At 38.2% G+C, this 25,245-nt stretch overlaps 1 protein-coding gene across 3 annotated transcripts in view; it reads left to right on the top strand.

Annotated features, from left to right (window-relative positions):
• The window catches only part of agtpbp1 (ATP/GTP binding carboxypeptidase 1), a 52,071-nt gene that overhangs the window by 19,280 nt on the left and 7,546 nt on the right, over window positions 1-25,245 (top strand). For all 3 annotated transcript variants that reach the window (XR_012383722.1, XM_017357335.4, NM_001024445.2), the window contains 19 exon segments: window positions 881-1,027; window positions 2,208-2,339; window positions 2,439-2,532; window positions 2,645-2,682; window positions 4,594-4,802; window positions 4,887-5,064; window positions 6,439-6,539; window positions 7,869-7,985; window positions 8,592-9,082; window positions 9,791-9,874; window positions 11,585-11,671; window positions 11,750-11,898; window positions 14,651-14,738; window positions 14,831-14,975; window positions 16,314-16,464; window positions 17,897-18,077; window positions 19,303-19,432; window positions 21,823-21,954; window positions 23,857-24,033. Coding sequence is in view for 2 of the 3 variants with exons in the window: in XM_017357335.4 (XP_017212824.2) it covers window positions 881-1,027; window positions 2,208-2,339; window positions 2,439-2,532; window positions 2,645-2,682; window positions 4,594-4,802; window positions 4,887-5,064; window positions 6,439-6,539; window positions 7,869-7,985; window positions 8,592-9,082; window positions 9,791-9,874; window positions 11,585-11,671; window positions 11,750-11,898; window positions 14,651-14,738; window positions 14,831-14,975; window positions 16,314-16,464; window positions 17,897-18,077; window positions 19,303-19,432; window positions 21,823-21,954; window positions 23,857-24,033 (2,831 nt within the window). In the remaining variant the exon portion in view is untranslated.

Raw genomic sequence — 25,245 nt, 5'->3', positions numbered from 1 at the left:
GGCATGAAGGCAGTGGTTTTTAATTTATGTAGGATAGAAAATAATATGTTTGGTAATATTTTAATCCTTTATATTCATATCCTATGTATATCCTTATTATATCCTATATATGTCCTTAATATTTTATATCTTTTTCATTTGTAAAGATATTTGCGTATTGCTCTACATCTTATGTGTATTAAGCAGTGTGTAAGCGAGGAGCACAACTAACGCGCTCTGTGTTGGACTTTAGACTGGCCTTGTTCTGGTCTATTGAAAAATCTATTATGGTTTCTCAAAATAGCAACGCGCCAGCAGTGCGCCTTAGAATACCTTCCTTTTTAGACCAGAACGCCTATAGGTGCACATATGAGCGCAAATGCATTTGCTGGTTAAACAGCGTGGCGCAAAACCTCAAAACGACTCTTGCGCCAAACTGAAACTAGCAAATAACAATTGCATCGCGCCATATTGCGCCGGGTGTATTGTAGGGCCCTAATTGTTTTACGTTTAATGCACTTTAAAGTGTAAAAACTGAGCTAACTTAATTCCTTCATGTTGTCCCACAATTCGATTGTGTGGAACCCAGCATCTTTTACAGTGTATTTGTTTTCCTTCTATGGAAGTCAATGGTTACAATTGCTTAGCTTTCTTCATGATATCTTCTTTTGCGTTCAACAGAAGAAAGAAACTCGTATGAGGTTAAAATGTTTATTTTTGGATGAGCTATCTGTTTAATGAACTGGTAATTGCTTTGTTGTTTGTTTTAAATGGCTCTAAGCCTTAAAAAAGACAGCAGAGTCAGCTGAGAAAGGCTGTAATCAGTGAACTTCAGTCATAACAGTGTGTTTCTGAAGGTCAGAATCTAGCGTAATCTTTCTTTGGCTGTGTTGTGGTATAGGTGGAGGCCGCAGGACTGGCTTGTTCGTGTCTAAAGGAGGAACAGCCATTTTGCTGCAGCTGCTGGTGAGCTCCAGCAAAGACCCTCCGGCCAACGAGGAACTGATGCTTCACATTCATTCTCTACTTGTCAAAGTCGGACCCAAAGGTACAACAAACCCATGCTCACTATAGCTTTCACTAGTGGTGTTATAAATCAGATCATGTTATGGTTTTTGGGTCACGGATCAAACCATTTTTGGATCAGGCTAAAAGGGGAGGAGACAAATGTCATTGGCTTTCCCTTTATTACAATCACCGTAATGCTTGTGTAAACCTGCTGGTCCTATGCCACCCAACCCACTCTGAGCTGGTATTGATCTGGCAACCTTCCGCATGGGAGTTGGATGCTCTAACAAGGGGGCTAAAGACCATGGCCTCTAGCGTCTGTTGCTAGAGCACCTTTAGAGGTCAGAGGAGTGAGGTTTACCTGCACAGCACTTACTAACTAACCTCCGTTACACTAACCCCCTAAACCTCACTCCCATCCGGGTCACGGCACCAATGTAACCCCGCCGCTCCTACGCCACCCAACCCGCTCCGAGCTGGTATCGAACTGGCAACCTTCCGCATGGGAGTCGGATGCTCTAACAAGGGGGCTAAAGACCATGGCCTTTAGCGTCTGTCGCTAGAGCACCTTATGAGGTCAGAGGAGTGAGGTTTACCTGCACAGCACTTTCTAGCTGGCCTCCGTTACACTCAACCCCTAAACCTCATTCCCATCCGGGTCACGGCACCAATGTAACTCCGCCGGTCCTACGCCATTCAACCCGCTCCGAGCTGGTATCAAACTGGCAACCTTCCGCATGGGAGTCGGATGCTCTAACAAGGAGGCTAAAGACCATGGCCTCTATCCTCTGTCACTAGACTTACTAGCTGGCCTCCGTTACACTTGGAAGTTTTGGTTTTAACAAACGTAATAAAACCTGATAAGCGCATTGGGTAGCACGATCTGTAGTGTGCTGTAGGTGAATTGGGCAAGCTAAATTGGCCATAGTGTAGTATGTGATTAAGTGTGTATGGATGTTTTCCAGTAATAGGTTGCAGCTGGACGGGCATCCGCTGCATGAAACATATGCTGGATAAGTTGGCGATTCTGCTGTGGCAGCCCCAGATTAATAATGGAACTAAGCCGAATAGAAAATGAATGAAATGCAACAGTATTAATTCTTAAAAACCAACCCAATGCCATAATACATCATGCAAATTAGTTTGAAATTGTTTGATTGCAATGTCAAAAACTACTTTGGGCACACGAACAGTTTTCAGCGACATCACTTCCTCTTCAGACAGGAAGTTTGGTGTTAAAGCGCGTCTGAATGGGGCTCTGAATGTGACGCTGAATCTGGTGAAGCACAACCTGCAGAACTACAAGCTGTTGCTGCCATGTCTGCAGGTTCTTCGGGTCTATTCAAGCAACTGTAAGTTCCCATTTGATGTGTTCCGTCGGGGATTTACGATAACGAATATCGGTGCATTATGCTGACTGAAAGAAATTCACTTGCTGTGTTTTCTTGTAGCGGTGAACGCAGTGTCGCTGGGAAAAAGCGGTGCTTTGGAGATCCTGTTTGAAATCGTTGGACCCTTCAGCAAAAAGAGCACCACTCTGCTGAAGTATGTCTCATGTGTGTGATTTCATGCACAATTTGTTTGTTCAGGAAGGAAATTGTGGATTGGTTTTATTTTGTCGTGATCAATTTGATTTATTTGATCTTTTCCAAAACAGGGTGGCGTTGGACACACTGGCAGCATTACTGAAGTCTGGTAAGATACCTCATTGGGTGGTTCTGAGGACCAGATTTTAATACCAATGTCATTGCACAATTTGCATGTCCTCGAAAACCACATAAACAAGTACACTGTAAGAATTGATATGAAAAACTCATGACAACAATTTTTTTTGTTACTTTAACTTATTTTATTAAGTCGTATTTTTAAGTTATACAAGTTTAACTTAATAGTTTTAGTCTGTTTAATTGATATAAAATGTACAAAGCCCCTAAAGTGACAGGCAAAAAAAATAATAGTAATGAATTGAGCAAGACATAAGTATCACATGTGACATAGACATTCATATCACGTGCGCACGACAGACGTGCATATCATATATAAGTTTTACGTACACGCGACATGCGTATCGGATGCACATAACATACGTATCAAGTGCGCATAACATAGTATCATGTGGGCATGACATAGACATACATATTGCGTAAGCAAGACATGCGTATCATGTGTATAGCGGAGTATTGTGTGGACGACATGGACATGCATATCGTGTACACACGACATATGTATCGTGTGCGTATGACATAGTTTCACCTGGTCTTGACCTAGACATTAATATCGTGTGCGCATGACATACATATTGCTTGTGCATGACATAGTATCATGTGCGCATGACATAGACATACATATTACGTAAGAAAGACATACTTATTATGTGCATATCTGAGTATTGTGTGGACGACATAGACATACATATCGTTTACACACGACATATGTATCACGTGCGTATGACATAGTATCACCTGTGCATGACATAGACGTACATATTGTGTGCGCATGACATACATATTGCTTGTGCATGACATAGTATCATGTGCACGACATAGACATACATAGACATGCGTATTGCATGTGCATGACATAGTATCATGTGTGCACGACATAGACATACATATTGTGTACACACGACATATGTATTGCATGCGAATGACGTAGTTTCACCTGTGTATGACATAGACATACATATTGAGTGCGCATGACATACATATTGCGTGTGCATGACATAGTATCATGTCTGCATGACATAGACATATATATTGCGCAAGCAAGACATACGTATCATGTGCAAATCGGAGTATTGTGTGGGCGACATAGACATACATATCGCATACACACGGCATATGTATTGTGTGCGTATGACATAGTTTCATCTGTGCATGACATAGACATAAATATTGTGTGCGCATGACAAACATATTGCTTGTGCATGAGATAGTATCATGTGCGCATAACATACAAATACAAATTGCGTAAGCAAGACATACGTATCGTGTGCATAGTGTCTATGTCATGCGCAGACGAAACTATGTCATACACACGCAATACATATGTCATATGTACGTAATATGTATGTCTATGTCATGCGCACATGATACTATGTTATGCACACGCGATACTCATGTCTTGCCTATGTGATATGTACAGTACGTATTGCATGCGCATGACATGGTATTTTGTGTGCACGACATAGGCATACATATCACATGCGCACAACATAGACACATATATTATGTGCCCACTACATAGACATACATATTGCATGCACATGATATACGTATTTTATGCAAATGACATAGTATTGCGTGCGGACGACATAAACATACATAGCGCATGTGCACGAAATGCATATCGTGTACGCATGACTAAGTATCGCGTACCCACGATATAGACATACATATTATATGAACACGACATATGTATCATATGCTTGCAATATTGACATTGACGTGCGCACACGAAACGGCCAAACTGTTTGTTTTTTTGCAGTACACACACACACACACACACACACACACACACACACACACACACACATAAACATTCAGTGTCACTAATGCAAACATATTCTTGCAGTAGCGTTCATGACATGGTCTGTGTTTTCCTCAGGAATGAATGCTCGTCGGGCGGTGGACAGAGGATATCTGCCTACGCTGCTCGCAATCTACCAAGACTGGCACCGAAACGACACACGCCACCGCCACGTGATCATCCGCAAGAGCATTCTGGGATGCATCAAAAACATCACCAACATTAAGCTCGGCAGAAAGGCCTTCATAGAAGCCAGTGGCATGAGGATCCTTTATAACACATCCACAGTAAAAGACACTTGCTATTATTTTCACTTTCAGTTTAGAGAGGCATGACTAGAGTATAAAGATGTGGTATTGTGATGTGTTCAGGAGTGCCTGCCCGTCCGGACACTGGATCCGCTGGTCAACACCTCCAGCCTGATTATGAGAAAGTGCTTTCCAAAGAACCGCCTACCACTGCCTACTATTAAAAGTGTCTTTCTGTACCCGCTTCCACACATACCGGCTGGGGGACCAGTGGCGCAGCTTTACAACCAGCCGCCTGGAGGTAACACACAGACACACTCTGTGTAGTAGTTGTAGGTCATGATACTCCATGACAATAATAATAATTAGTCGTCCTGTCTTGGTCAAAATGAAATCTAAATCATAAATCACTATTAATCTTTTATTTTTGGTGTTATTGTGATTTAACATTCAATTATCAGTGGGTATAAAGGAATATAGACCCAGTCATTGGAAAAAAAAAATCTTAATTAAATTTTTTTTTTAAGATAAAATCATTTAATTGTTTTTGTTTTGATTTGATTTGTTTTTATTTTTTATTTTTGTTTTCTTTTTTTGATTTGATTTGTTTTGTTTTGTTTTGATTTGTTTTATTTCATTTATTTATTTTTTTGTTTGTTTTATTTTTTTGTTTTTTGTTTTGTTTTATTTTTTTTGTTTTATATGTTTTTTTTTTTTTGTTGTTGTTGTTTTTTTATATGTTTTGTTTTAGTCACAATTACAAATTGCAAATGTGCGTGTCTGGTGCGTGTTACTTTCAACTATCATGTGCACGCCGTGTCGCAGCACATTCAGTGTGCGACCCCCTTTAGACCCCAAATTTATTTATTTATTTTTTTTCTGTTTTGTTTTGTTTTGTTGTTTTGTTTTTTATGTTTTGTTTTTGTTTTTGTTGTTTTGATTTTGTTTTTTGTTCTGTTTTTGTTTTATTTTTATGTTTTGTTTTTTGTTTTTTATTTTTTTGTTTTATATTTTTTTGTTTTGTTTTGTTTTTGTTTTGTTTTTTTGTTTGCTTTTTTATATTTATTGTTTTTGATTTTCCAGTCTTATATTGTGTTCTTGGTCAATTTAAGTTTGTACAATAAATCATCTTTATTTATTTACTTTTGTTTGTATGTTTTAACAATTTTTGGATTTAGGACCATGAAGATGCACTCAAAGTTTCAACTCTCATGTGTTGAAAAACCGCTGTACTACAGGGTGGGCCATTTATAGGAACACACCTGAATAAACTTATTGGGAATTTTGCAAGAAAAAAACAATGGTGTGCTTGAATTTAACGTAACATAATTTTTTATGAGTTATTTACAAGCCCCCTCACATATACTAATGTGCCACAAACTGGATGTTAATATCACCAACCATTCCCATTTTATTAAGGTGTATCTATATAAATGGCCCACCCTGTGTATTAAATCATATTATAATTATAAATATTATAGTCTAGTTTTGCAAGTACATTAAACACACTAGTTTTCTGTTTTAAAGCAGCTTCTTACAATCAAAACTAACAAAACCACAAAGTCATTAGTCATTGTTTAGTTATTTTATGGTGAGTGGTATAAACTAATTTAAAGAAAGAAAGCTTTCATGAGAGCGTCAGTGCTAATAGATCTGTGTGTGTTTTTTGTGGAAGTGGACGATGTCGTCGATGAAAGCGATGAGAACGAAGCCACAGAAGTCGACACCGAAAATGACACTGAAAATGAAGAGGATGACACCGGTCACAAAACACAAGTACAGTGATTTCATTCTACAAAACACTTTAATCAGCTGGTGTAGTTTTTTTTTTACTGTTATCATTATTTAAAAAATGGTGTGATTAAGGGAGAAATTAAATAAATAAATAGATAGACAAATAAACAAATAAATAAACACACAAATTAATAAACAAATAACTATAGACAAAAAAGATTAATAGAAACATAGATTTATAAAAAAATAAAATAAAAAAATAAATAAATAGACAAATGGATTAATAGACACAGAAAAATACATAGATAAATAGATAAATAAATTAATTAATTACATAAATGAACAAATAAATAAATAGACAAGTAGATAGATAGATAGATAGATAGATAGATAGATAGATAGATAGATAGATAGATAGATAGATAGATAGATAGATAGATAGATAGATAGATAGATAGATAGATGGATGGATGGATGGATGGATGGATGGATGGATGGATGGATAGATAGATACGGACAGACGGATGGACGGACGGACGGATGGATGGAAGGACGGACAGATAGATAGATTAATTAAATAAACAAATAAATAGACAAATAGATTAATAGATAGATAAATAAATAAATAAATTGACAAACAAATAAATAAACAGATTAATAGACACAAATAAATAAATAAATAAATAAATAAATAAATAAATAAATAAATAAATAAATAAATAAATAAATAAATAAATAAATAAATAAATAAATAAATAAATAAATAAATAAATGGATGGATGGCTGCATCTCAAATAAAAAAAACACTGTTTCTATAAATAAAATGAAGCCTTTCGACCACACAGGAGTTTTCATTGGCATTGTTAATGGTAATTTCATAATTCTCTTCATTTATCATATTTTTTTTCTCATAGTAATTATAATCAGAATTTTTTCATGATTTTACATATGAAAGTACAACAAAAATGAGAAAGAATAACTTAGTTTAAAGTCATTTATTTGCTGTATTTTTAACTAGCCTTAATTTCTATGTTCTAAATTACATGATATTATATTTATTTTAGATTTTAGTCAACATTTTAGTCATGCACATCTTTTATTTGCTTTTATTTCAGTTTTAACTTAAACTGAAGCTTAGTTTCATCCAAAATTACTTCAAGTATTTATTTCAATCAGTTTTTAAGTCGAATCTTTTATTTTAGTGTATCTTTTATTTGATGGGACAGTAGTGAATAGACCTGTTCTCTGTCAGTGAACACAATCCTATTCAACGACTCTTGTCTCTACTCAATGACATGCCTGATATTAGTAAAAGAGCGATCAGAGTTCTGGAAAACTGAGTTTGTATCTGAGGTTTGTTTTGCGCTGCAGAATGATGACATAGAGACGGATATCAACAAACTAAGACCCAAGCAGATGAACACACGACCCTTTGAAGAGCTCCGAGTCTACGAGCATTTCTGTCGGGAATTCACTGAAACTTTTCAGGTGAGGACTCTTCTGATTCACAATGTGAAATGAAACTAAGAATTTGAAAAATAAAGACTGTAAAATATAAAAAATATATACTATAATATAATAAGATACTGAAAAAATATACTTAAAAAAATATATACTCAATATACTGTTGACGTCAAAATTATTAGCACTCCTGCGAAATTTTAATTCGTTTTCAAAATTTCCCAAATGATGTTAAACAGAGCCAGGAATTTTTCACAGTAATTCCTATAATATTTTTTCTTCTGGAGAAAGTCTTATTTGGTTTATTTCGGCTAGAATAAAAGTAGTTTTACATTTTTTTTTAAACCATTTCATGGTAAAAAGCCCCCTTAAGCAATATTTTTTTTCGATTTTCTACAAAACGAACCATCGTTATACAACGACTTGCCTAATTACCCTAACCTGCCTAGTTAAAGGTGCAGTAGGTGATCTGTGGACATGAATATACACGTTAATACAGAGACATGATAATACATCAAGCCTGTCAAACAATAGCGGTGGGTGGGGATTACTGCAATGTTATGTCACCTGTCATTTCAATATGTGCATTAAACCGTGAAGTTCAAGTGATCCCTATTACGCTTTTGTTCTCAGGATATTGACTTTGAAGACTCCATTTCTGCCATTCCTCCATCAAGAGTCAACTCAGAGCTTCACCGTCCCATCATCATTCCCACCACACAGTCCTCACCGGGACTTCAAAACAGACGTCCGCTCCGGGAAAGCGCCCTGCCCCTAAAGCCTGAACAATCTCCTCTGGAGCTGGACAGCATCTCCATAGCCAAGAGGCCGGACGGCAGAGCAGACGCTGATCTGGTGTGCAGTTTAGGTCATCTGATTCTGGACGCTGCTGTGAATGGAGGCTCTGTGGACGGATGTCAGGATGACGGCGGTGAACAGTCGGTGCTGGAAGTGCCGGATACCGCAGCACTGTTGCCGCTACATGACCCGGAGCTTTATTTGGAGATGGTGAAGAGCACGCGATCAGTTCCTGGGTACACAGAGGTGGCATATCCAGATTACTTTGGCCATGTGGCGCTCAACCTCCGGGAGCCAATTCTGGAGAGGGTTTATGGTGTGCAGAGGTAATACACGTGTGTTTTTATTGCCTGTTCGATGTGAAATGCTGTACCTAAGAAATTAAATTTTCTGATCCACGCCAAAACAATTAGTCTGAGATCACTAGAGTGACTAGAGTGGTTGAAACGCCTAAATGGATCAACAATTTAACCGACTTTACCTCATACTTCAGTTTCTCATCAAATCTTCTGACCAATCAAATGCTCTCTAGTGTCTGACATGCCCTGCCCCCTTTAAGGCACTTCTTATTTGCTTTTCAATTGATGTGCTTGAGCTCAACCACTCTCCCTGGAAGAGCTGTGATAAAAACAACGCTATTGGCTGTCTTTTAAAAGGGGAGGAGCTACACACCTCAATGTTAAATATTAATGACGCTGTTTAAAAATGAGTAATTACACTTAATATGAGACGTTTAATGACAAATACAGTTTGTTTTACTAAAAAACGCCACCAGAAAAATATTCCCTACACAAACATCGATAGCAGAGATACGTATGAGATCCTTTTGAGGTATGATGCAGTTTTGATGCTTATAATGCTTATTTTAAGTTATCAACATCTCCTGGTCACTCTGTGCTTGATTTGGCAAAATATGTTGGTTACAATCTCTCATCTTGTGCTTCATCATGGTAAAAAAGAAAGACACAATGATGGATAAATGATGACAGAATTAAAATTTCTGAACAAACTGTTTTGTTATTTTTTTTTAACAGAACTAAGATCTTCCAGGACATCGAGAGGCTCATTCACTCCAGTGACATCCTGGATAAAGTCGTTTATGACTTAGACAATCAGAGGTCAGCGTGCACTTTCAACAAATATATAGTGTGAATGTAACACCACAATGAGCTTAACCTATTTGGTTGATGTATATTTATCATATAAATGTATATTTAGTTTAATATTTATGCATTTTGGTTAAAAAAAAAAACACTAGTGGAGGGGAAGAATTTTCATTACAGTGTTTTAACTTGTAACAATATCCGTTGCACATTACAGTAATGCATCATGTATAATAATGTCCAACAATAACAAACTACTATTATGGTTGTCTTTGTTTTTATTAATATATTAGCAAATGAATGATTGATTATGATTATTTATTTTTAATTATATTTTTATTTGACTTAATTTTATTTTCAAAAATTTTTATTTTATTTTCAAACGATTTTATTTAGTTTTATTTTCAATCATTTTATTTTATTTGCAAACATTTTAATTTAGTTTTATTTTCAATCATTTATATTTTATTTTCAAACATTTTTGTTTTTTTTCAAACATATTTATTTCATTTTCAAACATTTTTATTTTATTTTTAAGCATTTTTATTTTATTTTCAAAAAATTATATTTTATTTTATTTTCAAACATTTTTAATTTTATTTTCAAACATTTAAAAAAACTATTTTATTTTATTTTCAAACATTTTTTTTAATTTTATTTTCAAACATTTTTATTTTATTTTCAAATATTTTTATTTTATTTTCAAACATTTTCATTTCATTTTCAAACATTTTTATTTCATTTTCAAACATTTTTATTTTATTTTCAAACATATTTATTTCATTTTCAAACATTTTTATTTTATTTTTAAGCATTTTTATTTTATTTTCAAAAAATTATATTTTATTTTATTTTCAAACATTTTTAATTTTATTTTCAAACATTTAAAAAAACTATTTTATTTTATTTTCAAACATTTTTTTTTATTTTATTTTCAAACATTTTTATTTTATTTTTAAATATTTTTATTTTATTTTCAAACATTTTCATTTCATTTTCAAACATTTTTATTTCATTTTCAAACATTTTTATTTTATTTTCAAACATTTTTATTTTATTTTCAAACATATTTATTTCATTTTCAAACATTTTTATTTTATTTTTAAGCATTTTTATTTTATTTTCAAAAAATTATATTTTATTTTATTTTCAAACATTTTTAATTTTATTTTCAAACATTTAAAAAAATTATTTTATTTTATTTTCAAACATTTTTATTTTATATTATTTTCAAACATTTTTATTTTATTTTCAAATATTTTTATTTTATTTTCAAACATTTTCATTTCATTTTCAAACATTTTTATTTCATTTTCAAACATTTTTATTTTATTTTCAAACATTTTTATTTTATTTTCAAACATATTTATTTTCTTAAATTTTTTCCAAAGAATCAATTCCCCATCAAAAAGCTGCATTTTGCGCACTTGTAAAAAAATACTGCTTTATTGCATCAAATGAAATACATCCTCTATATTTCCACACCAGTATATGTCTATCTGCTATATATCAACTCTAACCCTAGAGTAATCGCACATATCTGTTTCTTAAAATGGGAGGATATAATAAATGTTCATATGTTTTGACCATCACATATAAGAAAGAGACAGTAACAACTGGATTTTTTAAATTTGTTTTGAGCACACCAAGGCACTTTTCTTTTATTACTCTGAGTTATGAAATAGGTGAATCATCGGTGTAAACATCTTAATGAAACTCTTTCAGTTCTCCACTTACCGACAACGGGGAATCTCTGAAGTTCAACTCTAAATTCGAGTCTGGAAACCTACGGAAAGCGATACAAGTCAGGAAGTATGTGCAGAATTGGACGTTTTGTGCTTTTATTTGTAGTGGGAATCTGCTTTTAATAAAATTGGTGTCTGTCTGCAGGTTTGAGTATGACTTGATCCTGAACTCTGATATCAATAGTAATCACTATCACCAGTGGTTTTATTTTGAGGTGGGAAATATGCGTCCAGGAGTTCGCTATCGATTCAACATAATCAATTGTGAGAAGTCCAACAGCCAGTTCAATTATGGTGGGTCTTTTCAATTATGATAGCCATTACCTTTAAATAAGATGCATCCGGAAAGTATTCTTAGCGCTTCACTTTTTCCACATTTTTTTCGGTTACAGCCTTATTCCAAAAGGGATTAAATTAATTTATTTCCTCCAAATTCTACACACAATACTCCATAATGACAATGATAAAAGAGTTTTTGAAATTGTTGCAAATTTATTAATAATAAAAAACCTGAAAGATCACATGTACATTAGTATTGACAGCCTTTGACGTGAAGCTCTAAATTGAGCTCAGGTACATTCTGATTCCACTGGTCATTCTTGAGATGTTTCAGCAGTTTAATTGGAGTTCACCTGGGGTAAACTCAGTTGATTGGACATGATTTGAAAAGGCATACATAAGGTCCCAGGGTTGACAGTGCATGTCAAAGCACAAACCAAGCACAAAGACAAAGGAATTGTCTGTAGACCTCCGAGACAGGATTATCTCAAGGCACAAGGCTGGGGAAGGTTACAGATAAATTCCTGCTGCTCTGAAAGTTAAAATGAGCACAGCGGCCTCCATCATCCGTAAGTGGTAGATGTTTGAAACTACCAGGACTCTTCCTAGAGCTGGCCAGCCATCTAAGCTGAGTGATCAGGGGAGAAGGGCCTTAGTCAGGGAGGTGATCAATAACCTGATGGTCACTCTGTCTGAGCTCCAGCGTTCTTCTGTGGAGAGAGGGGAACCTTACAGAAGGACAACCGTCTGTGCAGCAATCCACCAATCAGACCTGTATAGTAGAGTGGGCAGACAGAAGCCACTCCTCGTCTGGAATTTGCCAGAAGGCATCTGAAGGACTCTCAGACCATAAGAAACTAAATTCTCTGGTCTGATGAGACTAAAATTGAACTCTTTGGAGTGAATGCTAGGTGTTGTGTTTGGAGAAAAGCAGGCAGCGCTCACCACCAGGCTAACACCATCCCTACAGTGAAGCATGGTGGTGGCAGCATCATGCTGTGAGGATGTTTTCAGCAGCAGGAACTGGAAGACTAGTCAGGATAGAGGGAAAGATGAATGCAGCAATGTACAGAGACATCCTGAATGAAAACCTGCTTCAGAGTGCTCTTGACCTCAGACTGGGGCGACAGTTCTTCTTCCAGCAGAACAGTGACCCAAAGCACACCGCCAAAATATCAATGGAGTGGCTTCATAACAACTCTGTGAATGTCCTTGAGTGGCCCAGCCAGAGCCCAGACCTAAATCCTATTAAACATCTCTGGAGAGATCTGAAAATGGCCGTACACCGTCACTTCCCATCCAACGTGGTGGAACTTGAGAGGTACTGCAAGGAGGAATGGGCAAAAATTCCCAAAGACAGGTGTGCCAAGCTTGTGGCTTCATATTCAGAAAGACTCGAGGCTGTAATCGCTGCCAAAGCTGCATCAACAAAGTATTGAGCAAAGGCTGTGAATACTGATGCACGTGATCTTTCAGCTTTTTTTATTTGTAATAAATTTGCAATAAATTTGCAAGATTTTTTTGCAAGAATTTCAAAAACTCTTTTTCCACAGTCATTATGGAGTATCGTGTGTAGAATTTTGAAGAAATAAATGAATTTAATCCATTTTAGAATAAGGCTGTAACATAAACAAATGTGAAAAAAGTTATGTGCTATGAATACTTTCCGAATGCCCTGTATTATTACTGTATATGTGCTATTATTAGTGATAGAGTTGTGCTAGAAGCCATTTTGTATATATGTGCCTATATAGAATATTTTGTACATTTATTTAGTTACTTACATACATTTGGTTAACCTATCTATGTTTGAAGCTCTCAGTATGGCCATGTGCATGTACCAAACTCATATCATTCAGCTATTCATCTGTATATTCATTCATTTTCTTTTCAGCTTAGTCCCTTTATTAATCTGGGGTCACCACAGTGAAATGAACCACCAATTATCCAGCATATGTTTTACGCAGCGGATACCCTTGCATCTGCAACCCATCACTGGGAAACACCCATACACTCTTACATTCACACACATACATTACGGACAATTTAGCTTGCCCAATTCACCTGTACCGCATGTCTATGTACTTGTGGGGAAACCCGTAGGAAACCCACGCAAACACGAGGAGAACATGCAAACTCCACACAAAAACTGACCCAGCCCAGGCTCGAGCCAGCGACCTTTTTGCTGTCAGGCAAACGCGCTACCCACTGCGCCACCGTGCAGGCCACTCTGTACATTCAGATTTTAATTATATGGCACATTTAACGTACACATGAAATCAAACCTAGCAATATTGATTTTGTTAGCTCACATTGCTAGTTTTGTGGTGAACAATTCATCTGTGCATGTCATTAAAAATATAATAGTTTGCTCTTGAAATCTGATAATGCACTCCCTGTTTGTTTTCAGTTAAATTCTCAGATTAGGTCTGTCTGAGGTTATGGGCGTGGCTAACATACCTAATCACGCCCCTCCTACTGTCAGTTTTAACAACAAACAGAAATAGTGAGCTGGAGGAGGAGTCTGTTAAGTTGTAATAATTCTCCCCAGACCCTTTTCACAATTTTTCTGAACGAAATGCCATCTTTACTACATCCAATCAGCTCATAGTAGAAAAAACAAGCCACGCCCACTGTTCTCTCATTTAATATTCCCTTTCTCCGCGTCACAATCCGGAAAATTTGGCTTCCGGTTCATATGGACTTTAAGTTAGTCAGCTATTTACATACGTTTGGCTAACCTATCTATACCTTTCTTGTCTGACAGGTATGCAGGTGATCATGTACTCGGTACAGGAGGCCATCAACGGCAGCCCTCATTGGGTTAGAACTGGATCAGACATCTGCTATTACAAGTAAAGAGCAAGTCGTACAGTGATTTATGGGTTGGTTTATGCGCTGAAAAGTTACAGTTTTGCAGAAATCCTGTCTGTTTTTGTCCACCCAGGAATCATTTCGCACGAAGCTCCATTGCAGCCGGAGGTCAAAAGGGCAAATCGTACTTCACCATGACCTTCACTGTGACCTTTCAGCATAAAGATGACGTTTGCTACTTTGCCTATCATTACCCTTACACCTACTCAATGCTGAAGGTACTGTGCAAAATACATCTATCTATCTATCTATCTATCTATCTATCTATCTATCTATCTATCTATCTATCTATCTATCTATCCATCCATCCATCCATCCATCCATCCATCCATCCATCCATCCATCCATCCATCCATCCATCCATCCATCCATCCATCCATCCATCCATCCATCCATCCATCCGATGTCTATCTGTCTATCCGTCCGTCCATCCATCCATCCATTCATCCATCCATCCATCCATCCATCCATCCGATATCTGTCTGTTTGTCTGCCTATCTGTCTGCCTATCTGTCTGTCTGTCTGTCTGTCTGTCTGTCTGTCTGTCTGTCTATCGATCTATCTATCCATCCATCCATCCATCCATCCATCCATCCATCCATCCATCCATCCATCCAATGTCTGTCTGTCTGTCTGTCCATCCATCCATCCATCCATCCATCCATCCATCTATCCATCCATCCATCTGATGTCTGTCTGTCTATCCATCCATCCATCCATCTGATTTCTATCTGTCTGTCTATCCATCCATCCATCCATCCATCCATGTCTGTCTGTCTGTCTGTCTGTCTGTCTTTCCATCCATCCATCCATCCATCCATCCGATGTCTGTCTGTCCATCCATCCATCCGTCCATCCATCCATCCATCCATTCATCCATTCATCCGATGTCTGTCTGTCTATCTATCTATCCATCCATCCATCCATCCATCCATCCGATGTCTGTCTGTCTGTCTGTCTGTCCGTCCATCCATCCATCCATCCATCCATCCATCCGATGTCTGTCTATCTATCTATCTATCTATCTATCTATCTATCTATCTATCTATCTATCTATCTATCTATCTATCTATCTATCTATCTATCTATCTATCTATCTATCTATCTATCTATCTATCTATCTATCTATCTATCTATCTATCCATCTATCCTTTAAACAAATTCAATAAAATAGCAGCACCTTTGACAACGAAATCCAAATATTTAAACAACCTACTTACAAAAATAGTTTAAATAACACAAATCTCAAAATTAACTAAATTGGTTTGAATAGTATCCCATGACTCGCCTGCATCTGTGATTTGCTGGTAATAATACAATACGTAGTTTTGACTACTTAGTATTCCACTTCGATCACTTCAAATTGTGTCTGGTTTACCAAACCACTTGTATATTTTTATGTACCACAGCAGCATTACCTTAGCATTTAGCATCAGAGCTGCTGACTAGTAGTTGATTTTATTATTATTATTATTTAAATGTCATCATAGCTTTTTATCTTATGTAGTAGGATGTAACGTAGGATTCCGTTTTAAATGGGTTTTTCTTTCATTTAGATGCATCTCCAGAAGTTGAGTGCTCTGTGCACACCCGAGATCTACTACAGGCAGGAGGATCTGTGTGAAACACTGGGAGGAAACGGCTGCCCACTGCTCACCATCACAGCCATGCCAGAATCCTCCAGCGATGAACACATCAGCCAGTTCAGTATGTAACCTACACACGCAGAGAGCTACCGTAGTGATAAACAAACAACGCCACCATGCAGTTCAAAGAATCTGCTTTCAGTTTTAAAGGGCACCTATTATCCAAAAATCACTTTTATAAGGGGCTTAAACAAAGTTGTGTGGCCAAAGTGTGTGAAAATAGCCAGCTTCTAATGGTAAAAATGCATTCATTCTATTTTTATAATCACACTTCATAAAAAACAGTCTCTCTTTGTACGTGTCATCAGAGGAGGAAAGCCCCGCCTATTAGTAACCATCTCTCCCTCATTAGCATAGACAGCCCTGAGTGAGAAGCATTAGAGTTTGAAATCTGCTGCGTAGCTCCGCCCTCTTTTCAAAAGAGCACATTTGAATTTAAAGCGACAGTCACCAAACAGCATAATTCAGATCAAAGCCCATTAGGGGGAGTTTCAAAGTTTTAAAACATTATTTTTGTGGTGTTTTGAGCCGGAACTTTTCATACGCACTCTAGAGACATCAGAGACTTATTTTGCATCTTGTAAAAAGGGACATAATAAGGTCCCCTTTAAAGAAATAGCTCACCTAAAAATGAAAATTGCAATGCATTTGACTTTTTTTTCTGTCAAATGAACACTGTCGGAATAGTTTTACATTTAACCCTGGCCTTTCCATGCTGTATAATGGTGTCTTTTATTTTAAAGTTTTCAAAAGCACGTAATTCCAATGTCAAATGAACCCACATGCCGCCAAGCGGTAACGCATGTCTTATAAAATGGATCTAAGTGTTCTTGTAACAGAAATATTTGACTTTTTCCAATCAATAGGTGCGTCCCAAATCACAAAAAGTAGAAATAATTCTAGATTTTCAAACTGAATTGCTCCAAGAAAACCTCAACATATTGTGAACACAACTATCCAATGAAAAAGCATTTACGCCCTCGCACAAACATAATGAATACTCAAATATAGGCCTGTCACAATAATAAATATATTGACTTATTGTACAATACTTGGAGATGACCTCTATAACTTTTGCCGATGCAATATATATTTACAAATTTACAAATAACATTAAAGCCGTTTTACTATGACATTTACACCTATGATAGGACATTTACCTAATAGGACAATTAATAGTATATATAATAGGACATTTACCATTTTAACATCGAGTTCATTCATTCTTTCATTAATTTTTCTGCTTAGTCTCTTTATTCATCAGGGGTCACCAGAGCGGAAGTCATTTTTACCGACGCCCCTTAAATTGTATAATCAATGTAATTTTAGATGATTTATGTAGAATTTTTGGTGTATAGATATGGTCTAGTGTTTGTTTTGATGCTTGAACCTAAAGGGTGCAGTATTTAATACAGTTTTCTATGGTATTTATTTATGACATAGTGAACTATGGAGAGCCACACTACATGAGTGTGGCATTATTGTGTGTGCAGGAAGCCGTCCAGTGATTTTTCTGTCTGCGCGGGTGCATCCTGGAGAGACTAACTCCAGCTGGGTGATGAAGGGCAGTCTGGAGTTCCTCATGAGCTGCAGTCCTCAAGCCCAGAGTCTACGCCAGAGCTACATCTTCAAAATCATGCCCATGCTCAACCCTGACGGGGTCATCAATGGAAAGTATGTCAGCAGATAAATTCACCTCCCTGCGCTTCTACAAATGAATAGAATCTATTGATGATCAGTTCACCCCTTGCATTTAACTTCAGAGTGCAGCACAAGCCAAAGCCAAAGCTAAAGATGTCCTATTAAAAGTTTGTCATATGTTTTAAAGCCCGAGACTCACTAGGCCAACGCAAAACCACTAGCGCCAATGAAAACCAACTGTGTTTTCGGCCATGTCTGGTCTCGTCTCAAGACAGGCCATGTACAAATTTATCAGGCAACACCATTTTTCTTAAAACCACAAACTTGTAAGCACTCCAGGGTGGGGCTTTTCATATCCTTATCTCCACTGACTTTCTCTGATATGGTGAGCAGAAACTCCACTCTGTGGGGTGTGCAGGGGGCACATTAATGCACAGGCAAATGCCTAGTTTACACTACAGGATTTTAAGCCGATTTTGGCCCGATTTGCAAGTTAGCAAGCTCACCGGCAGATTGGGCTGTGATCGGGAGGACAAACAGCAGTGTTTATGTGTGAACTGCTGAATGACGCATCAAGGCTCGCTGATGCATCCTCAACACCTCACAGACAAAAATTCAACATCTAGCATGCTAAATATTGCAGACAAGCCAATGAGAGACCAAGTCATTATGTTCACGAGCTCAACAGAAATGCCTGTGATTGGCCAGAATGATCATCGATGCACTTCATTCACCCTACAGGGCCTCAAGAGCAGATTAAAGCCGCATCTATCAGCTGAACCGTGCAAATATATGAGCGATTAATCTGCTGACAGCTGATTAATGATCCTTTTAAACGCTCCCTTGAATGTTTTAAGAGAGTTTTCAAATGCTGGGTGTCAGGGATGTCATCTTCACACAAGTAGCCAATAGTGTTCAGCTCTTTCTGATGGCTCCGCCCTCAACATTTTATCGGCTGTGAATCATTTATGTTGTTTCGTAGTGTGAGCACCGCAGTGATTTAAAGACCTGCCTAATGTTTAAAGTCATGTAGTGTGAAATAGGTGTTACTAGGAGCCCTAATGGCGGCACAAAGTAATAACAATAATAAAATGAATACATATTATTTAAATGTTTTAAAAACCTTTGCTAATTGATAGCTGATCCAAACTTGATCAAAATCAATTCAGCATTTTTAATGCAATTTGTTTCCACAAATGCACAAATAGACATATAAAATATGTCTACATATTCAATATACTTAGATTTTTTTTTGCAGTCATCGTTGTTCTCTAAGTGGCGAGGATCTGAACAGGCAGTGGCAGAACCCCAATGCCGAACTTCATCCCACCATCTACCATGCCAAGAGTCTCCTGCAGTACCTCAGAGCCACAGGAAGAACTCCACTGGTGAGAGAGCATCATATAAGCGGCTGTTTAAAGCCAAAAACGGGATACTTAGTATGTGTTTTGCCTGTTTGTTTACATAATAATCGCATTTATGGGACTGAAAAAACATAAATCAGCCCCGAGTGGTCTTATCTAGCCTCTGTTTTACGCAGCGGATGCCTCCGCTCATCACTGGGAAACACCTGCTGTGTTCGTGTAAACACCTAAAATGAGAGTCTATGAAAATGATGATGCCATGCTTGTGCAAAGTATGTATTTAGGGCGCTGCAGATTAAAAGCAAGCACAGACCAACACAGAACAATGGTGGAGGATGTGGTAGTGTTTTCGTTGCTCAAGTATTTGCTAACGCATTATCGGCAAAGCCTTACAACCAAAAATGGAGAATCTGCTAATTCTACATACACACCAACACTGAGCCGCAGACTGCAAGTCCCCACTTTTCTGCAAGTAATGTTGTTTACTAACAAGGTCCTAGTGACAAATACTGGCCTGGCATATGTGATGCTGCATTTTTGGCTGTTTTGGATGTGTAAACATGGATCGTTTTTTAAAACGTCATGTAAATGTGAAACATTTTTAAAAGACACATTTAGATTTTTTTTGGCAAAATTGTTGTCTTATAAATGTAGCCTAATGCTATGTTCACACTAGATACGGATAAAGCGACAATTGCAAGTAATTTACATGTTAACTCAATGAAAAGACGCGAATAGACATCCTGCGATGCGATACGCGCAAATGAAGTGGAGACCTAGCACCTGTTAGTGTACCGAGGGGAAATCCTCATGCCGACTCCGCACAACAGCTCATCAAACTGGGCTCAGTCTGAAGCACCGTTGAAAGTTTCCATCATCCAGGTATAGTTTCTGGAGGAGTTTATGAACTCACAGAGCTGGTGCACCTCTGAAAGGATCTAGTGCACTCAGACTAATATATATATGCTGTTTTTAGCCTTCCTAAAGCACATAAACAGTTATTCTCTCAATAAAATCCATGTTAGCCATTTAGCAATGAAGCTAGAGTCACCGGGCAGACAGAAGTCCTGCCTATAATGCGAATCTGCATCTATTGTAAAGCCAATTTTATGTGCGAATTAAACAAATTTAATGCGCGAATGAACCAAGTAAACTCTAAAAATGTTCACGTGACTATTTACGCATGAACATTGCGATTTATTTACACGTTCCAAGTCTGGTGTGAACACAGCATTTACACAGAAGGTGTCTTTGCTACTAAAAACGCAACTTACAACACTTCATAGTGCTTTAAAAAAAGCACAGCTTAAAGCACGAGGTATCCAGACAAGGAGCACCTGTAAACAGAAACTTGCAATGGTTGTCCCACTTCCACGTTATTCTGATTGGCCCACTGCTTTGGAACTGACAGTGATGAGCAACTTCACACATTGGCTGTTTCTCAATATGCGTTCTTCAGAGTACTGCGTCCTCGTGTTCTCATAAAACGTCATCATCAGCTGCCAAAGTTCAGTTCCAATACTCAAGACCGCAAGAACAGAGGACGCGTGAAACTTCCCGGATGTGTTCTTGATATGGAGGATACATCGATGCAGACTTAAGCCCCGATCTAGAAGTCCCAGAAGTCATTGCGACTGGAGTTGGGAAGCGCAGCATTTTATTTAGATCTATTATTAAAATTCAGAGATGTAACTTATTTATCTCAGGAGTTTCCCTAAATGAATATAAACATTACCATGAACATCTTAATAAAGGAATAAACACATTAAGGGTGTTTGTTTGCTGAAATTCGTATTAAAATCTGTTTTATTTATATTGTGCAACAAAAAGGTACAATGTTTTTAAGCATAGTATATATTTTGAAAAGGGGAAACACAATAAATCGTTGTATGAATGCTGTAATGTTTAAATATGTTTCTATTTAAAACCCGTGAAGGTCACGTGACCATCAGGAAGAACGCAGCATCTCATTCCTCAGAGGACGAGCTCTGTGTTCTCGTAGTCTCTTGAGTTTGTTCTTCCGAGGACACCTGGCAAGACCGGTCTCCAGAAGAACGCAAGTCTGTTCTCTGCATTCTTGGAATTGAGACACAGCCATTGTTTAAAAAACACGGCACTCGCATGCACAATGCTTTAAAGCATTTCTTTCAAGCATGTGTTTACATATAAAAATAATAGAAAAGTAGTGCCTTGGAGAGGAAAAATGATTCCCAAAGTCTGGGATGTCGAGCTCTAACCCTAATTAAACCCAATAGAACCTGCTAATCAAGGTATTCCGACTCACTAGAAATCTCCTGGCGAGTGAGTTAGAGATAGCAAGATGGGACACTGCTGATCTAAGAGAGCCCTGTTTTATCTGTTTAATGACACCAGCAGTGTGTTTATCTGTTAACTGTGGTTGTGTGTTGGTGTAGGTTTTCTGCGACTATCACGGTCACTCACGGAAGAAGAATGTTTTCATGTACGGCTGCAGTATTAAGGAGACAATGTGGCAGTCCAGTGTGAACACCAGCACATGTGACCTAAACGAGGACCTCGGATACAGGGTAACACACCATGGTGTTTTTAGACTCATTTGTTTTTATTGTCAACTTTTTGGTGAGCTTGATGCAGACATTATTTTAAGTTCACAGCTTCTTCTCAGTCCATCCAAGTGATTTATTAAAATTAACCTGCAAAAATGTGTCATTCACAAATTGTACACATGACTGCCCACTGCAAAGCAAGGGCTTTTAAGAAACATTTATAATGTTTAACAGTATATAATATTTTACTAGATATTTCTTTATATATTTAGATATATTTTCTTCTGGAGAATGTCTTATTTGTTTTATTTTGGCTAGAATATTCATTTATTCATTTATTTTCATCTGCTTTTCCGGGGCTGGGTCATGGGGGCAGCATACTTAGGAGAGAACCTCTCCCCAGACACTTCCTCCAGCTCCTCCGGGGGGATCCCAGGCCAGCCGAGAGCATAGTCCCTCAAGCGTGTCCTGTCTTCCCCGAGGCCTCCTCCCACTGGGACATGCCTAGCACCCCCCTAGATAGGCATCTGAAACAGATGCTGAGCCACCTCTGCTGACTTCTCTCTATGTGGAGGAGCAGCGGCTCTACTCCGAGCTCCTTCCGGGAGTCAGAGCTCCTCACCTATTTTGGCTGCTTGTATTAGAGATCTTGTCATTTCGGTCATGACCCAAAGCTCAAAACGTAGATTGACCGGTAAATCGAGAGTTTTGCCTTTTGGCTCAGCTCCTTCTTCACCACAACAGACCAGTACATCAACCGCATCACTGCTGCCGCTGCACAAATCCTACTTTCAATCTCATGTTCCATCCTTCCCTCACTCGTGAACAAAACCCCAAGATACTTGAACTCCTCCACCTGGGGTAAGGACTCTCCTCCAACCTGGAGATGGCAAACCACCTTTTTCCATCGGAGCACCATGGCCTCGGACTTGGAGGTGCTGATTCTCATCCCAGCCGAGTCACACTCGGCAGCAAACTGCCCCAGTGCATGCCGAAGGTCCATGTTCGATGAAGCCAATCGAACAACATTGTCTGCAAATAACAGATGAAATCCTATGATCCCTGAACCGGACCCCTTGAAATTCTGTTCATAAAAATTAAGAAAATAATTGGTGACAAGGGGCAGCCCTGCTGGAGTCCAACATGCACTGGAAACAAGTCTATTGCCGGCAATGCAAACCAAATTCCTTCTCTGTTCATACAGGGACGAGACGGCCCTTAACAGAGCGCCTCTGACCCCATACTCCAAGACCAATCGATTGCCTTCTCCAAGTCCACAAAACACATGTGGACTGGTTGGGCATACTCTCATGAACCCTCGTGCACCCTGGTGAGGGTGTAGAGCTGGTCCAGTACCACAGCCCAGACGAAAACCGCATTATTCCTCCTGGATCCTAGCTTCAACCACTGGCCAAATCCTCCTCTCCAGTACCCTGGCGTAGACTTTTCCCGGGAGGCTGAGGAGTGAGATTCCCCTATAGCTGGAGCACACCCTTCTTAAAAATGCGAACCACCACCCCAGTTGCCCAGTCCAGAGGTACTATCCCCAACCTCCATGCGACCTTAATTTTAAGGCTCTCTGGTGTTAGAAAGTTGAGTTTTACCCTTTTTTAATCCATCCAGCCACTCTCTGGGTCTGATGAGAGCATTTTAGCTTAGCTTAGCATAAATCACTGAATCAGATTAGACCATTAGCATCTCACTCAAAGTGACCAGAGTTTTTACTATTTTTCTACCTAAAATTGGACCTTTTTTTGACATCATGGCAAAGATAAAATAAATCAGTTATTAGAAATGAGTTATTAAAACTATTATGTTTAGAAAAATGTCCTTTCCGTCAAACAGAAATAATAAATAGAGACGCTATTAATTCAGGAGGGCTTATAATTCAGACTTCAACTGTATATTGTTGGCGTGTTGCAGACTCTGCCTAAGCTGCTGTCTCAGATGGCTCCAGCGTTCAGTCTGTCCAGCTGCAGTTTTGTGGTGGAACGCTCTAAAGAAGCCACGGCGCGTGTGGTGGTGTGGCGGGAGATCGGCGTGCAGCGCAGTTACACCATGGAGAGCACACTTTGTGGCTGTGACCAGGGCAAATACAAGGTGAGCTCCGACTATTTTTACACAAACACAGAAGGTTAGTTAGATTTTTCTATCTAATGGTCACGTGAAGTGCTTTGAAATGTGAATTTTTTTTATTCTGTTTAGCGTAATCTCAACTAAAACATGAAGAGAGGGCGGGACATAAAGTAGCTCCTCCCTTTAAAAAAAAAAAAACAATAGTGTCAATAGTCAATAGTGTTTTGTTTTTTCACCACTTTGACAGTGAGAGTGGTTGAGCTCAAGCGCATCAATAAAAAGCAAATGAGAAGAAGAGGTGGGGCATGTCAGATACTAGAGAGCATTTGATTGGTCAAGTTTTGATGAGAAACTGAAGTATGAGGTAACGTGTAACAAATCGTTGAAAGATTTAGGCGGAAGTGGAAAATACAAGCTTTGGATGTTTTATATCTTCTAAATGCGAATTTTGTCACTGTTTTGGAGCACACTAGCTTATAGATATCCTTAAAACGAAAGGCTAGGCTGGTTTAAGCTGTTTTTTTGAGTCAGTATAATATAACACTGTACCATATGGCTCAAAAACTATATGGTATTACTATAGTATTATTTCAGTTGGTTTAGCAGAGAGGTGTCCAAACTCGGTTCTGGAGGGCCAGTGTCCTGCATAGTTTAGCTCCAACATCCTTCAACACACCTGCTGGGAAGTTTCTAGTAAACCTAAACCGCTTGATTAGCTGCTTCAGGTGTGTTTAATTAGGGTTGGAAATAATACCCTGCGGCAAAATCCAGCTTAAACCAGCCTAGGCTGGTTGGCTGGTTTTAGCTGGTTGACCAGCCTGGTTTTAGGGGGTTTTGGCCATTTCCAGGCTGGTTTCCAGCCATTTCCAGCCTGGTCTTAGCTGATCAGGCTGGAAAATGACGAGCTAAATCCAGCTAAAACCAGCTTGAACAGCCTGGTCTAAGCTGGACATAGCTGGTATTGGCTGGGCTTCCAGTCTGGCTAGGCTGGTCAAGCTGGTTTTAGCTGGTCATCTCCCAGCCTGACCAGCTAAGACCAGGCTGGAAATGGCTGGAAACCAGCATGGAAATGGCCAAAACCCCTCTAAAACCAGCCTAGCCAACCAGCTAAAACCAGCCAACCAGCCTAGGCTGGTTTAAGCTGTTTTTTTTAGTAGGGTATGCAGGACACCGGCCCTCCAGGATTGAGTTTGGACACCCCTGGTTTAGCGCTATTGCTGATTTGCATCATACTTT

Source organism: Danio rerio, chromosome 8, assembly GCF_049306965.1.
Source record: "Danio rerio strain Tuebingen ecotype United States chromosome 8, GRCz12tu, whole genome shotgun sequence".
Lineage (NCBI taxonomy): Eukaryota > Metazoa > Chordata > Actinopteri > Cypriniformes > Danionidae > Danio > Danio rerio.
The sequence above is the reverse complement of the archived record's forward strand: the minus strand, read 5'-3'. Positions and strand labels throughout refer to the sequence as shown.